This window comes from Gavia stellata, chromosome 14, assembly GCF_030936135.1.
Source record: "Gavia stellata isolate bGavSte3 chromosome 14, bGavSte3.hap2, whole genome shotgun sequence".
In the NCBI taxonomy this organism is placed as follows: Eukaryota; Metazoa; Chordata; class Aves; order Gaviiformes; family Gaviidae; genus Gavia; species Gavia stellata.
The window spans coordinates 10,390,413-10,404,579 of NC_082607.1; the positions used below are offsets into that span (position 1 = coordinate 10,390,413).

Genomic DNA, 14,167 nt, shown 5'->3' on the forward strand with positions numbered 1-14,167 from the left:
TGCTGGGCACCTTTTTCACCACTGACTATAAAGGAAGCCAGAGGTCCTGCAGTGCCAGTGTATCTCTGCTCACAGATGAGAGCAGCCCACAGGGATTTTCTGTAGTGCCCGAGCAGCTGGTCTGGCACCACCAGTTACCTTTCCTGAACATTTGTTTGATTACCCTTCACCTCTCACTCAGTTTTGATAGTATCCTGTGGGGTAGTGGTGTTTTCACAAATACATCAGTATAGTTACCAAACAGAGTGGAACTGGTCGTCTTCCGAGTGCTACACTGAACTTTCATAACTTAAAGACTGCCACATCTCATTCTTTTTTATAATAAGCAGTAGAGCCACCCATAAAATAGACATGCTGAGCTTTTTAAAGTATGGCCAATTGCAATCTGATTTTCAATGTCTAACTCTTTTAAAAAAAAAAAAACAAAAAACCACAAATAGTATTATTAGTACACTGAAGTTATGTTTTCATAACTTCCAAGCAGATGGTTTTCTGCAGCAGCCTATAATTCGGCACTAGGTGGCCTCTTCTTTCAGAGAAGGTCTGATATGTCTTTATATCACCTAAGGACTTAACCAAAAGTAAAAAAAAAAACATTAAGCAAATCTACAGAACCTTGTTCAGTAGGGTTTTAAGATTAATATTGCAAAACAGCTCATTGTTTCCTAACTGGAATGCATTCGCTGTAACTCAGAATACAGACCGAATATCTGTAACTTGGCTTTCAGCCTGAGCCTTGATCAATATTTTATCCACACAGCAACCTCCAAGGAGGTACACATAGTATTTTATTCCTGAAAAAAAAACCCCACAATGTCCCTTTGTCCAACTCATAGATGCAAGATCATACAGAAGGGAAGAGGATGTGAAGATAGAATAGTTACTGTTCTCTACTCTGGTTAGGTTTTCCCAGGTGAGATCAAAGAAAGCATCCAGAGCTTCACCTCCCGCTTTGAACAAAGCTCATGCACTCCAGTAGTGTGTCCTCTTGCTGCCAAGTAGGCTGCAAAAGCAGAAAACTGTGATGAATCATGGAGCATTTAAGAGACTTTCATGGACGGTAAAAAAATCTAATGGGATTGAGGTTTCTAGCGCAGAGACCAGCATGTAATAGTTTAATAGGAGCATTTAGCTTTCTTGAAGAGGCTAACAAGGAAATGAGGCATTGCCTACAGCAAGAGAGCACTCTGGCAAAATGGCTTGAGGACAGGGGTTCTTCATTTGCTTTTCAGTATTTCCCAACCACAGAAAGCACAATCACTTTATTGCAAAATCACTGTGCTTTTGCAGAATAAGCTTTGTGCTAAACAAATGCCTGCAAGCACGTTCAGCCTTTAGAGCAGTATGTGCTGTTATGTGAGATCATATGAGGAAATAAAGCATGTTTTGCCATGGTGTGGCTGAACAGCAACTTCCTCCATCAGTAGAAATGGGATTAACTTGTTTACAGAGCAGGTAAATGCTCCATGCCTGGCAGAGAATGAAGACTGCAGCCTGCAGAGCCACTAAATGAAGAGCCAGTACAACAGGCTGCTTCTCTGGGCAGTCATATGGACACCCCCGTGAAGAGGAAAGTAGTTAGTGACTTCTTTTGGTCACCGCATGAAGGAGAACACATAGCTCTCCCTTCGCCCTGCTGTGCTGGTGTACCTCTGACTTCACTTCTTCTTTGAAGTATTTTTCTTCTTGAACCATTGACAGGGAGGGTTTAAGACCCTAATGAAGCTGGAGACAGATTTCCTCTATGTGCTCTCATTAAATATTGGGTCTATAAAGAGCATGGAGACACAAAGGGAGGAAGGGCAAAGGAAATGTTCTGTATGACAGCCGTAGATGTTAACCGCCAGCATTACGCTACTTTATTATGAGCTGTGCAGAGAGGATGTTAAATGGTACTGAATTTACTGTTACATTTTTCAGCTGGTCTAACATGCGTACCTGCAGTAATGTTATGACAAAGATTATAGGACAGCCACAGGTGGCAACATGACCACAGCAAAGGTTTATGACAGGATCCACAGTAGGAGGGAGCTCTGGGAATAATTCTTCATGTGTCTCCAACCGCATCTAGCTTGATTCACCAGGCCACATGTTACCAGTGTCCCAAGGCACCAGAACAAGTCCTCAGTGCTGTCCCCTGCTCTGCAACCCGAGGAAAACCTGTGAACATTCCTCAGTAATTATTCAGAGGCTTTCAACAGACCCTCATGCTGAATCCACCCTGTTCATTCCACATGAACCTCTGACATTTTTTCAAATGGCAGATTTTTTTTTTGATGGTATGCCTTAAAAGAGTCTTGCTTAACCCAGGTGCTGTCTTAGCAATCGACAACAACATAATTTCCCACCCAGCTTGGGTATGGATAAAATCTGCTCCTGCCTTCAGCATGAAGTCTGCTCTGGGTACTCTTGCAGCTCAATTAGCTACAGGGTAACCCAACATCAAGAACTTTCCTATCTGTTTTCATTACCTGTTTGTGTTTCCAGTTCATCCTAGAGAGAGTTACCTGAAAAGTATCAAATCTCAGCAGAAAAGTAGCTAGTAGCTAGAAAAGCAGCTAGTTGTCCTGTAGTTCAGATCCATGCTAGACTCGGAGCTGCAGGAATAAACATTCCGGACTCTTCTGGGTAATTTCTTTTTTGGGTGTTCCGGTGGATGAAAGAAAGATCTCTTTGCATTCCTGTAGGGGATGAAGATCAAAATAAAATCAGATGAAAGACTGCCAGATCCCAGGCTGAGAGCCAGCGATGTCCACGGGGCTCTCCCCAGTTAATATAGCACACTTGGTATCGTACTCTAAAGTCTTTTTTCCAAGACTTGTTCTTGAAAACAACTCCCTTGGGTTGTATCATTTCCCTAACAAAAGCCCACATGTTCTGAACCGCAGCAGTCTATTACCACAGATTTGAAAGGAAAACAAATCTTTTTACTATTAAACATGTTGATTACATTACAAAGTCTATCTGGGTCTGAAAGTACATTCTTAAGTAGACCTTTTGTCAAACGTATTTACTGCATACTCAATTGCACATGGAGGAATCCTCTTCCAAAGGAGCACAAGGACTTTGAATTCTGCACATCATACTAATTTAAAAGGAGCCAGTTAATATAGTAAAACAAGGACATTCACCACTTTATGATAAAAAAGAATTCATGATGCTATAAAACCCTGGAGTTCACAACAGTAGATATTTGTATAGAGACCCAAATTGAGCTGTCCTTGATTTGGAAGAAGCCTCACTGTGGTCAGTGAAGGTGTTTGCAGGGTAAGACACTAGCAGCGTGAGGGTCATGAGATCTATTTCATTAGGTGTAAAACTCCTTAAAGCACCTACCAGAGCAAGTCAAATGATACAGAGCAATGCTGTTCAGCATCTGCGAAGAAAACCTACCATGTCCCCCTACAAGTGAAGACCCTAAACAATTGCATGCCACATAAACATCATCTCATCAAAGATTGGGAAGCAACAGATTTTAAAGACTACAGATGAAGTGCTTCATTTTCTCCAGAGACAGTGGTAGTTGCTCCATTTTTTCTACTCTGTCATGATACAGCTGCGTGCCTAGCACATGCTGTATTCAACATTTTCACTTTCCTGTCATTGCGAAAGAGCTGCATGTTTGGATGCTGTCCTAATGCTTAATGCAGATGTTTTGCTATGCTTTTTGAAGGAGGCTGCGTGTTGCATATGGCACTGCACCCCGGCTAGTGGGGCACCCCGGAGGGCCTGGGCAGGGATGAGTGTGGCTGGCAGCTCCGCACTGGCCAGCCTCAGGGCTCACGTGCCAGCTACCCACGTGCCGTCTTGCAGCAAAGGGGCACGTTTAGGGCACAGGCAAGTTATTTCAGAGTCCAGCCCCATGCTTCCAGCATAGCAAGCATATTTACATGCACGCATATTTACATGCACGTACTTCCTCCACAATGAATGAACTGCATTATCTGTGGGCAGATAGCTTCAGAGCACAACCTCAGAGGCATCCCTAGGAGATGCAGAAGGCACTGTTAAACCAAAGTTTAAACAGCAATAATAACGTGCTGCTTCTGCTTCCTTATGGATATATTATATGAACGTGACATCTTTCTATTTCATTGCATTAAGTCTCTGAAAGCTCTTCCGCATATCATTCAACAGTGTTTATCTTGTATACCCAATAAAGCTCTGTCTAAATGTATTTAGTGATTATACCATTTCCCTTGCTGCTAGAAAGGCTTCTTACATTAGTCACAAGGTGGGTCTGATTTCTAGAGACAGCCTTGTCCTCTGTTTCATTTTAGCTGTCTTGTTGACTCGGCAGCTGTGTTGGATAAGTTGCATTTGCACTGTCACAGTTCATTAGATTGGGTATTGCCGATTTTCTTATTTGCTGTAAAAACAATAAAATATTTAAATTTACAATGCTTAAAACCAAAACTCACACTGGATCCTGGCTTCCCGTAACTGCTTGTCTTCCAGACATGGAGCGGAACTTAGAAAACTTATGTTTGCTTAAACTGAACAGCTACTGGTTGTCAGCGGGGGACAGGGGGTAAGTTCAGATGTATCTCACAGCAGTGAAATTAATGTCATGACCCTCATCCACTTCCGTATCACTCTGCTTCGTCCCTGTGAAATATTTTGGGGATTAACAGAGTTCCATCCGGAGCTTGTAGTATCAAATCCAGATTCTGCCTCAGCTGAAGAGGAAGTGGAAAGTAAACATTTGAACGAGGCAATGAGAGAGGCTGGCTTGCTCCCTGTCCCAGGGCTCTCCACTCCAAGACCAAGGTCCAGAAACATTTTAGCCAGGCCTGTGCAATCGCCTGCTGGCTTCTTGCCCCACTTCACTCCCCGTGGCACACAGACAGCAAAGTCGAAAAAGCTGGGTTTGGAAGCTGAAGGAGTTACACCACCATCCATGGTCTTTGACAGATAGAAGGGCTGACATTTGAAGCAGGCAGGATTACGGCTTGGGCACGGATAGGCAGGGAGGGAGGGAGACAAGGACGGATGAATGGGTGTCCTATGGGCTATCAAGGACCGGAGTGCTGTGGGGAGGTGCCTCTGGGCTTCCCGTGCAGAAGAGGCATAAGCCCCCCTGGTTCCCATCCTTACTGTCCACAGCAGCGGGCGTGCTCCCATTGAAACACGGGCCCAGCACCCCACAGCCCTGCTTCCCAGTGGCGGCGAAGCTGAGGGCACCGCAATACTGCAAAGTGGTGATTACAGATGTGGAAATGCCGGTGTGGGAGAAGGCCTGCAAACACCTCATTAGGCAAGGTGAATGCACACAGGCTTGCTGCTGGCAGCTGGGTATCCCACAGGGTTAGGCAGTACTTCCCTTTAAACACACACACACACAAACCTGCTGTTTTCCATAAACAAATCTCAATTTCACTCCATTTTTTTTGTTTTTTTTTTTTTTTTCTCTTTTTCCTCTTTTGATTCTAATGAAACCTAGCAAACAGGGGGGAGCACTGGCTCTCAGCCAGGTACCTCACTGGATGCTCTGCCAAACAGCAAGGCAATCGCCCGACCACTGTACCCAGACCAGAGGATATGTGGTGTTGAAGACAGCAGCCCTGGGCTCTTTCTGTAGACAGGTATCTGGTAAGACAAAGCCATAGGAGACTCACAAACCCTTCCCAGCAGAGCCCATGGGCCAGAGCAACAAGCCCCTCTCTGTTGTACCCAGCTGGATCCCACAGCAGGCAGATGTGAGTAAGGCACATCCCAGGACCTTGCTGAATGGAGCAGCCCTTCCCAGCAACAGCAGTCATTTTCCTCCAAGGGCAGGAGATTGGAGATGACAGCAGCAAGTCTGCCAGCACAGAGGAAAGGCTGCCAGACCACCTCGATCCCCACGCTTCAGGTTTCCTGCATTCCCACCAGGACCACTTAAATACAGTATCCAAAAGTCCTCATTTTCACAGGGAAACATGAACAGTTCACTTGCTCCATGGCACCTCCTCACCCTTCAGCCAGGACAAGGGGATGTGTTGTGAAGGGCAGCCAAGTTGTGGCAGTCGGCTGCAGGGTGGCAAGATGATATTCCTGCCCAAAATCTGGCCTGAGGAATGGGACAAATGTGTTGAGTGGGTGCCAGCACAGGCTCAGGCTGTGTTGACTCCTCAGGGAGAACATGCTGTACCAAACATTTCTTATTGTATATCTTACATAAACAAAGCATTTAGCTCACCACCCAGCACTAGCTCATGCTAATAAACGCCAGTGACTTTCTCTGCTTCATATACTGAAGTCAGTTCAGGGACACACACAGGATGCTCAGTTTGGACTGAGACTCTTTCTGCAATTCATTTAAGCTGAGAGTAATCAACTACAGCTAGAAAAGGAAGCCACAAATAGGATTTGCTGTGCAAATATGATGGGAGACGGACCAACCCTTACAGAAAACCATCTCTTCCATCCTTCTTTGGGGAAAGACCCACCGACAGGCCCAGAAGTGCTCCAGGACATTCCCCTCTCCAGAGAAACCCTGCTACAACTCTCAGCTTTGACGCCAAACCCACCAGCATTTCCACCTGGTGCGTCACAACAGACTCATTCCACAGCGGGTTTTCCTCTCCGCTGATGTTGACTGCACCATGGCAGGGCAGAGCAGGTGCAGCCCCAGCCAAAATACAGTTTTGCTCATAAATTTATCTCGCCGTACTTGCGGAGTGAGCAGGACACTGAGCAACCACACAAACTCCCAGCGTCCCTGGAGAAATTGTGCGAACCGGCTCTAGGGCACAATCTCAGGGCAGGCGCGGGGGCTGCGGGATGGCACGGCTGGCCTGAGCGGGGCTCCCAGGCTTGTGCACGCTGCCAAAGGGCTGCAGGGCTCCTGCCTTGGACAGGCTGGCTGCATGCTCTAGGAGTGCCTAAGGGAACACAGGGCTTGCGAAGGACCAGGGTGGGAGGGCGAATTGGGGTCTGGCAGAGAGAGGCTGTAGCACTGCACAGCTATTAGAATCGTTCTCTTGAATGGACAAAAATATTCTTTTGAAAGGACAAAAGTAGCTTCTAAATTTGCAAGGAAAGAAACCTGCTTAAATTTTTGTCCACATTCTTTTGTGGAAAATCCTGAAAAAATAAACACAACATGCTGATGCTGTGAAAAAACCTACATAATTTTCCATTAAAAATCCCTGAAAAATCCCATGAGAAACTTAAGCGTGATGGAAGAAAGTCATAGAGCTCAACGTTATTCAATGTATTCTAAAAATAAAGCAAAACCCTTGATACAGCACCTCCCCCACTTCCATCTCAGGTTCTTCTCCAGAGTTTTTTGGATGTTTGTTTAACCATGCTACTCAAATTTATGACCTATTAGAGGTACAAGGCAGATCTGGCAAACAGAAATGTCACACTGCCGAGCTCACGGGGTCACTTGGTTTGTCACTCTTGCAGAATATGACCTTCAGGTTAGACTTCTTTTGAAACTGCATTTTGAAAGAAGGAATTTTCCTTCCCTCTCAGTTTTGCCTCCCGTTTAATATACTTTTTTTGTTTCCCTGTTTCTAGGAGAACGCAGCTGGCTCAGCCCCAGCAAGCTGTCATTAATCCTTGCCCTCCAGCTGCAGCAGTGGGAGATGCTGCATCGCTGCTCTCTCCTCAGGAAAGCTTTCTCCTCGTTTTCTCTAGCCTCTCATAGGTGTAAGTACAACAGGGGCTGGATTTCAGATTCCTGTAGTATTTCCCTGTCAGCATAGGTCTGGACACCAGGCAGAAGGCGTGATACTTGTCAAAAACTGTTCTATTTGAGCCGGTCCAAACTGACATGTAGAAAACGTGTTGTCTGTGCTAATGGTCAGGATGGATACAGCTGAAGCACAGGTCCCGATGGTGTAGTTTAGCTTTTGTTTTGAGACTACAAAGATGCCAATTAATGGCACAGTTTTGTTCATTACCGGCCTGTGTTGCAGCAGAGGTAAAAAGGCTCCACAACCTCTTATTACTCCTGTGAGCCGCCACTTTGAACACCCGGTCATTTTCTTAGTATGATGATTTGTTTTGCTGTAGCACGACTACATTTTTGTGCTCATTGTTAAGCAATTAACAGTTTCTCCTTCCAGAAATATCTGACGCCCCAGACACTATTAGCTCCTCGGAACATTTTCAACAAAAACATTCCAGGGGAGATGCATTAGCGGCTCTTACACTTTCTGGGACGAGCACCTCTCCAGCTACATACCCCATTACAGAACACCAGACCAGGACAGGGAGAAGGGGTTATTTGTGGCCAAGCCTCTGTTTTGCCAAGTTCTGCATAAACTTTTCATCTCGCATCGCTCTGAGACTGGCACATTTCTTGCATAATCCCATTTTCATGCGCACCAGTGAAGAAACTTACCCCCACCCGAACAGCGAAGGACGGCTCCTGCACCAGGTTCCCACATCTTCCAGGCACCAGCCAGCGTTGGGCTTTCCAAGGAGGCCAGGCTCCTAGTTACCCAACTGGCAGGTATAATTTCTGACCCACAGACCCAAAACTGCTAATGCAAGCCTCAAGAGTAACTTGTCAGAGAGAATTCCCTGAAACTAACAATCTTTCAGTCACCTTGGGTCACCCAGCCTGGGGACAACTTGCTGGCAACTGAGCAAGGTGCTAACAGATCCCTCTTTTTGATCGAGCTTGTCAAACATGATCCTTTCTGAAGGGTCCAAAAGCACCAGTATCTCTCCAGCAAAAGAAAATTTCAAATGATCATCAAAAGCGACCTCAAGTAGAATCAGTATTTACCAAACACTTTTTTCCCCCCTTTCTTTTATTTACAAATGAGTAAAATCCCATACTGAGATGTGGGTAAGTCTTAGGAGTCACACCACGGTTTTGCTTCTGGGTGTCACAACAGAGTCACTTAGGCTTTCTGTACACAGTACCCCAAAATTACAGTAGTAATCGACATTTAAAACGCAAAAGTCTAGACAATCAGCAGCTCCTTTCCCCAAAGGCTGCTGGACAGTGCGTGGGACTCAGCATGCCCACGTAGCAGTGGGACGGGGCATTACTGTCAAAAGTGACCACACTGAATCAAAGCAAAGGACCATCTGGCCTGCAAACCTGTCACCTGCTATGAGAAAGGTATGAACACACGCATGTGGTTGTGCCTTCCCCCAAGAATACTCCCCTGCCTCCAGCAGTTTGCAGAACTGTGTCTTCACCTGTTCTCAGGATCCCAGGCCTAAGCAAGCAGGAGGTATATTTGATGCATTTTACTTACGACATCTCCAGCCATACATTAAACAAAATTAAATATATATATATATAAAAAATAAAGGTCAAAATATTTTTTTACAGATAGTTACAGATATCTGCACTGCTTTATTTACACATTCTCTAGTGAGAATCTCTTAGAAAATCAGCTTAGGATATAATACTCAGCAGCTACACAATTGTAGCTATCATGCAATGGTCTTTCGGTGTATTTTGTCTTTTTGTGTTACACTAAACACTCGCCTGATGGCAGCCACACACAAGCTGATATTTAAAATGCCATCAATATATTTATTTGCCAGAATCTTCCCTCTATGTAAAACTTGAGTGCTCATTGTGGAAAGGAAGGAAGAATAAATCCCTATGTATGAGAAAAACAGATTCTCCTTCAAACAGCTGGTGAATGAATGGGCACAAAATGAAGGGAACAGGAGAGGGGGGTGTCTCCACTGCAGGGACAGGCAGCTGCACTGACATTGCCCTACATCGTGCCCCAGTGCCTACAGCAAGGATTCGGGCCCTCCTTCCCTGCCCACGGGAGTCTCAGCATCTCTGAAGCAGCTTCCTTTCCTCAAAGAAGAGCTTTCTTGGTGGCTGTTGAACTGATAAACTTGTCGCTTAAATAAGCGATGGAGCTTCTCCTGGAACTGGTTCCCAATAAAGCAGTACAGCAAAGGGTTGACGCAGCTGTTGGCGAATGCCATGCAGATGCCGAACGGCAGTGCTCTGTCAATGATCCCTGTCACGTCACAGTTGTTAATGATGTTCATATGAGCCAAGGCATCCAAAAATGTTAAAATGTGGAATGGGAGCCAGGAAATTAAGAAGGCCATAACAACAGCAGCCACCAGCTTTAGGACTTTGTCCCTCTTCTGCTTGTTTTTCCCAAACTCCTGTGCTTTGAGCAAGTGCCTCCTGATCCAGATGTAGCACGTGGTGATCACTGTCAAGGGGATGAAGAAGCCGAGTGCGTTTTTCAGGAAGGCTGTTGCCACAGACCATTTTGCATAATTCTCATGAGGAAAGGCCATAATGCAAGCATTGACCCCCAAGCTTTCAATGTAGTGAGTGTCACGGAAATAAAAAGTTGGGAGGGAGGACAAACAGGCAACGCCCCACACAACCACTGCTATAAAATAAGCTTGTTGTGGAGTTCTTCTTTGAGAGCGAATAGGATGGACAATAGCATGGTACCGGTCCACGCTCATGCACGTAATGAAAAATATACTTGCGAACATGTTCAAGCACAGGACAGAACTGGAGATTTTGCACATGAGAGACCCAAAGAGCCAGTTGTACCCCTGCGCGTAGTAGGTAGCCCAGAAGGGAAGGGTGGCGAGGCACAGCAAATCCGCCATGGCCAGGTTGAAAATGTAGATATTAGCAACTGTTTTGTGGGCACTGTGACGACAAAGCACCACAATCACCACACTGTTGCCAACCAACCCCAGAATAAAAACCACAGAGAAAAGTGCTGGAATTAGTGAAAACTGATAATCTGAAGAGGTAAGTGGGCAGGGAGGGGGCGAGCGCAATGCAGCCGATGAGTTTGTCAGTGCTGTATAGAGGACTTGGTGAGTTTCTCTGGTGGTGATGACAAGGGAATAGTTGCTTTGCATGTTGGTGCTGGTGGAAAGGGAGGTTCTGCAGAAAATTCATGTGCTAGCACCACTTTTCTCTCACGTCGCTCACCTGCAGATCAGAAATCGTGTGTTAGACATGCACTCTGCAGCCGTCTCAGCTCTGGAATCACAGAGGCACAATAAAATAAAAACCATTTAAAATTATGTCAGTAAGCTGAGTGCTGAAATACCAGGTAACCCTGCTGGACTCCTTTCCTCTGTCCCACTGACAGGACACAATTAACCCTAGGGAGGTCACCGCACTTTTTGATTAGCCCGGCAGAGAAGTGAGCAGCTGGGTTTTATCTGTGATTACAGATGGTGCTGTCTGTGGCCAGCAGAGTAGAAAGATTATTGACTCAGGAGCTGGAGATACTTCGGGAACTTCTGTGACCAAAGGCAGCACCAAAGCTCCTTGTGATCCTTTTCTCAGCTTTCTCATACTATTTCCAGCACTCTGCACAGTTAAAATAATGTAGAAAGGCAGCACTCACCAGTGGGGATCAGGTACTTCACACCTGAGGGTCTCCTGGGACTTCACAGGCATGAAAGCAACTTTTTAAGAAGGCTATTAGGAAAGCAAGCTTTGACTTTTTTTTAATTCACAGGGCTGGATACAAAGACACAGAAGAGTCTTTGCAAAATGTCATTTACTGTCAGAGTCCTTCTTAAAGCAAAGCTGCATCTCCTGCCCTCCTGGCAGCCTTTAATCAGAAGAGTAAAAGATGTATTTTCAATGTAGATACAAGCAATAGACAGTCAAGTACTCAGTCCTTGCAGACATTGGATTTAACAGTAGTATTTGCCATTCATTTAGAAAGATCAGGACTGAGTTTCAGTAGGGGAAAATGTAGCTACAAACCAGCTAAAATAGGAGAGTTAATTGACAGGTCTTTGTTCCAGTTCAACTGGTCGTGTCTGCACTCTAAGCAGGGCATTTTTCAAACTTTAAGACTTTATAGTCAATAAAGAAGATTATCATACCCAAATATTTTATTTTACATAATAGAAAGAGACAATTCCTTTTTAAGTCCTTATGGAACCAGTCAGACATTTAGGAATTCTCAAGGTGCCCTAAAACCAACTGAAATTTTAACCAAGACAAGACAACAGAGTTGGGTAATTTAACAGAAGGCAACTGATCATTTCAAAGGTATTTTTCTGTATTAACAGTTTAGTGTACCGTAGCTTATCATTTGCTCAATACAAAATACGCAATATGCTATTTTGAATATACTGACCAAAATTTAATTATATTGTCTCAACAATGAAAATTCAATAGGAGAATATTAATGCACATTTCTGCAGAGTGCCGGTATTTAAAGTCCCAAATACTGGATCACAAGTCCATGTTCTGTAATCAAACAGGTCTTAAACCAGAAGAAATCTTTTTGTCTGGGGACGACAAAGATTCAGGAAAGGGTCTGGAGCCCCATTTCACCCTTAACTCTTATGTCCTGAACCCCTCGCTTTAACCTACAGAAGCTGAAATCTCAGAACGAGTCATAAAGCATTACATACCTGACTCATTCCTAATAGAGGGACCACACCATAATTAATTTTAGCTACATTACTGAGAACAAGGTTTCATTGACAAACACGCTCCCCCCTCTGCACATGAACAACTGGTGGCTTAGAATCTGCTTCTAAACTAGTCATTCCTACTATTACTTAAGACACAATGAGGCATTTTATCATAAATTGAATCAAATCAATGGAAATTATGTTCTAAGAGCAGATAGAAAACATACCTCTCAAACCTCACATTCGTCTGCATGTAGCTCTAGAATTACATGCTCCTTTTTTCTGTTTTCCTTCTAGCAAGTATCACCACCAGCAATCTGCTCTCTCATGTCTTCCATTTTTCCACTGGGAGACTTTAACCTACATAACTCGAGAACTGAAATATGAATGCCTGCCAGCTTCTTTTCCTTTTGGAAGCAAAACAGTTTGAGAATCCCCCCCCCTTTCCAAGGCCACGTGAGCACATGCAGTAAATCAGGAGAGAGGAACAAGACAACCAAAAAACAAAAAAGCAAGCAAGGAAGAAAGAAAAAGGAAATTCACACAAATGTCTCTGCGGGTTTCTACTGCAGCTTTTGGGCTAGGAGGATACACCCTCATGCAACCCCCTTCTGCCCCCCAGGTGTACATGCAATATGTGCGAGTCTCCATGCAAGGATTCACGCATCTCCGAGGGCAGGGGGATTCCCAGGCACTCTGTGGAGTCCCAGCACTTGCTAACAGATTTGAGAGTGGAATAGGCTGTTGGTCCTGGCAGAGCTGACCGTAATGTGAACACACAGAGCCAGAATGTGGAGGAACATCACAGCATTCACACCAGCACTGGCGTGTAAGGAAGGGGGCTGATTCTGTCTGCCAATTAGTAGGACAGGAGAGCCACTGCCCAAGTCCCTGCAAAGACAGGCACACTGCTCGAACCAAGGAGGGCAGCAGGACAAATCTACAGGGCAGAGAGCAGGCTTGGCTCTGAGACTGCACTGGGGTAGTACACAACCAAAGCGAGCAGATCGGCAAGGCTGTGTGCTCACGCCAACTTCCCGTTAACACAAAACTGAGTTTTTACATCTGCTTCTTCCTCGTGTCACATGCTCCGCCTGGCCCCAGCCTCCTCTCCCTGGAAGGAGCTCCAAGGCGGCTGCCGGAGGATAAGCACTGGGGCAAAGTAAGCATCCGTAAGCCTTAAATATTTTGCCCTAAGACCCTGAGTGTGATCTCCTCTGCACCAGCAACAGTCCATCTACCAGGGACATATACACTGTGCTGCCCAGGCGAGGCTGCATGTGCCAGAAGGAAGTCCCTGCCAGTGACATGTCCCTTTGCCCCAGCCAGGTGCTGCTGGCTGGCTGTCCATCGCCAGCCAGGGCTTGACACAAGCTCATCCCATTCTTCGAACACCAGCGCAGCCTTGCAGTGAGGGGTATCCAACCGTGGCAGCTTGGGGGAACCCTGGTGCCTGCCCTTGCTCTGGGACTGTGCAGCGCACCAGAGGCAACAGGCATCACAGGCTCTATAACCCGCTCTGCTTACACCAAGGTGACCCTTAAGATGAAACAGCATCTTCAGAGGAATCAAGGGCTGAGCAGGCTGTGGAGAACAAACTCACCTTTCTGCCTAGCTGTGTCTTTGACCCAGAAAGAGCTGCAGAGTGCTGGAAAAGCTCATCAGCGGACTCATATACATCCCCTGGAGGAGGGCACTACTTCTCAAGGCAGGGAGAGGAGTCCTTGGCAGCTTTTGCCTTTATCTGCCCCATATTAAGAGTCCAGCTCTTGGCTGTGCGAAAGGAGACTGAGTTATTTAAAGAAGGGGAATCCCATGC

General features: G+C 45.5%; 1 protein-coding gene across 1 annotated transcript; it reads right to left on the reverse strand.

The window, feature by feature from the left end:
* Nucleotides 1–9,702: 9,702 nt before the first annotated feature.
* Nucleotides 9,703–10,821, reverse strand: AGTR2 (angiotensin II receptor type 2). The gene has a single exon (XM_009813747.2). The coding sequence runs from the start codon at nt 10,819–10,821 to the stop codon at nt 9,703–9,705; it is 1,119 nt and encodes a 372-aa protein (XP_009812049.2).
* Nucleotides 10,822–14,167: the final 3,346 nt, after the last annotated feature.

What these genes read in the sequence shown, in the direction of transcription:
- AGTR2 (XM_009813747.2), bottom strand. Translation starts at nt 10,821, where the DNA reads ATGCAAAGCAACTATTCCCTTGTCATCACCACCAGAGAAACTCACCAA.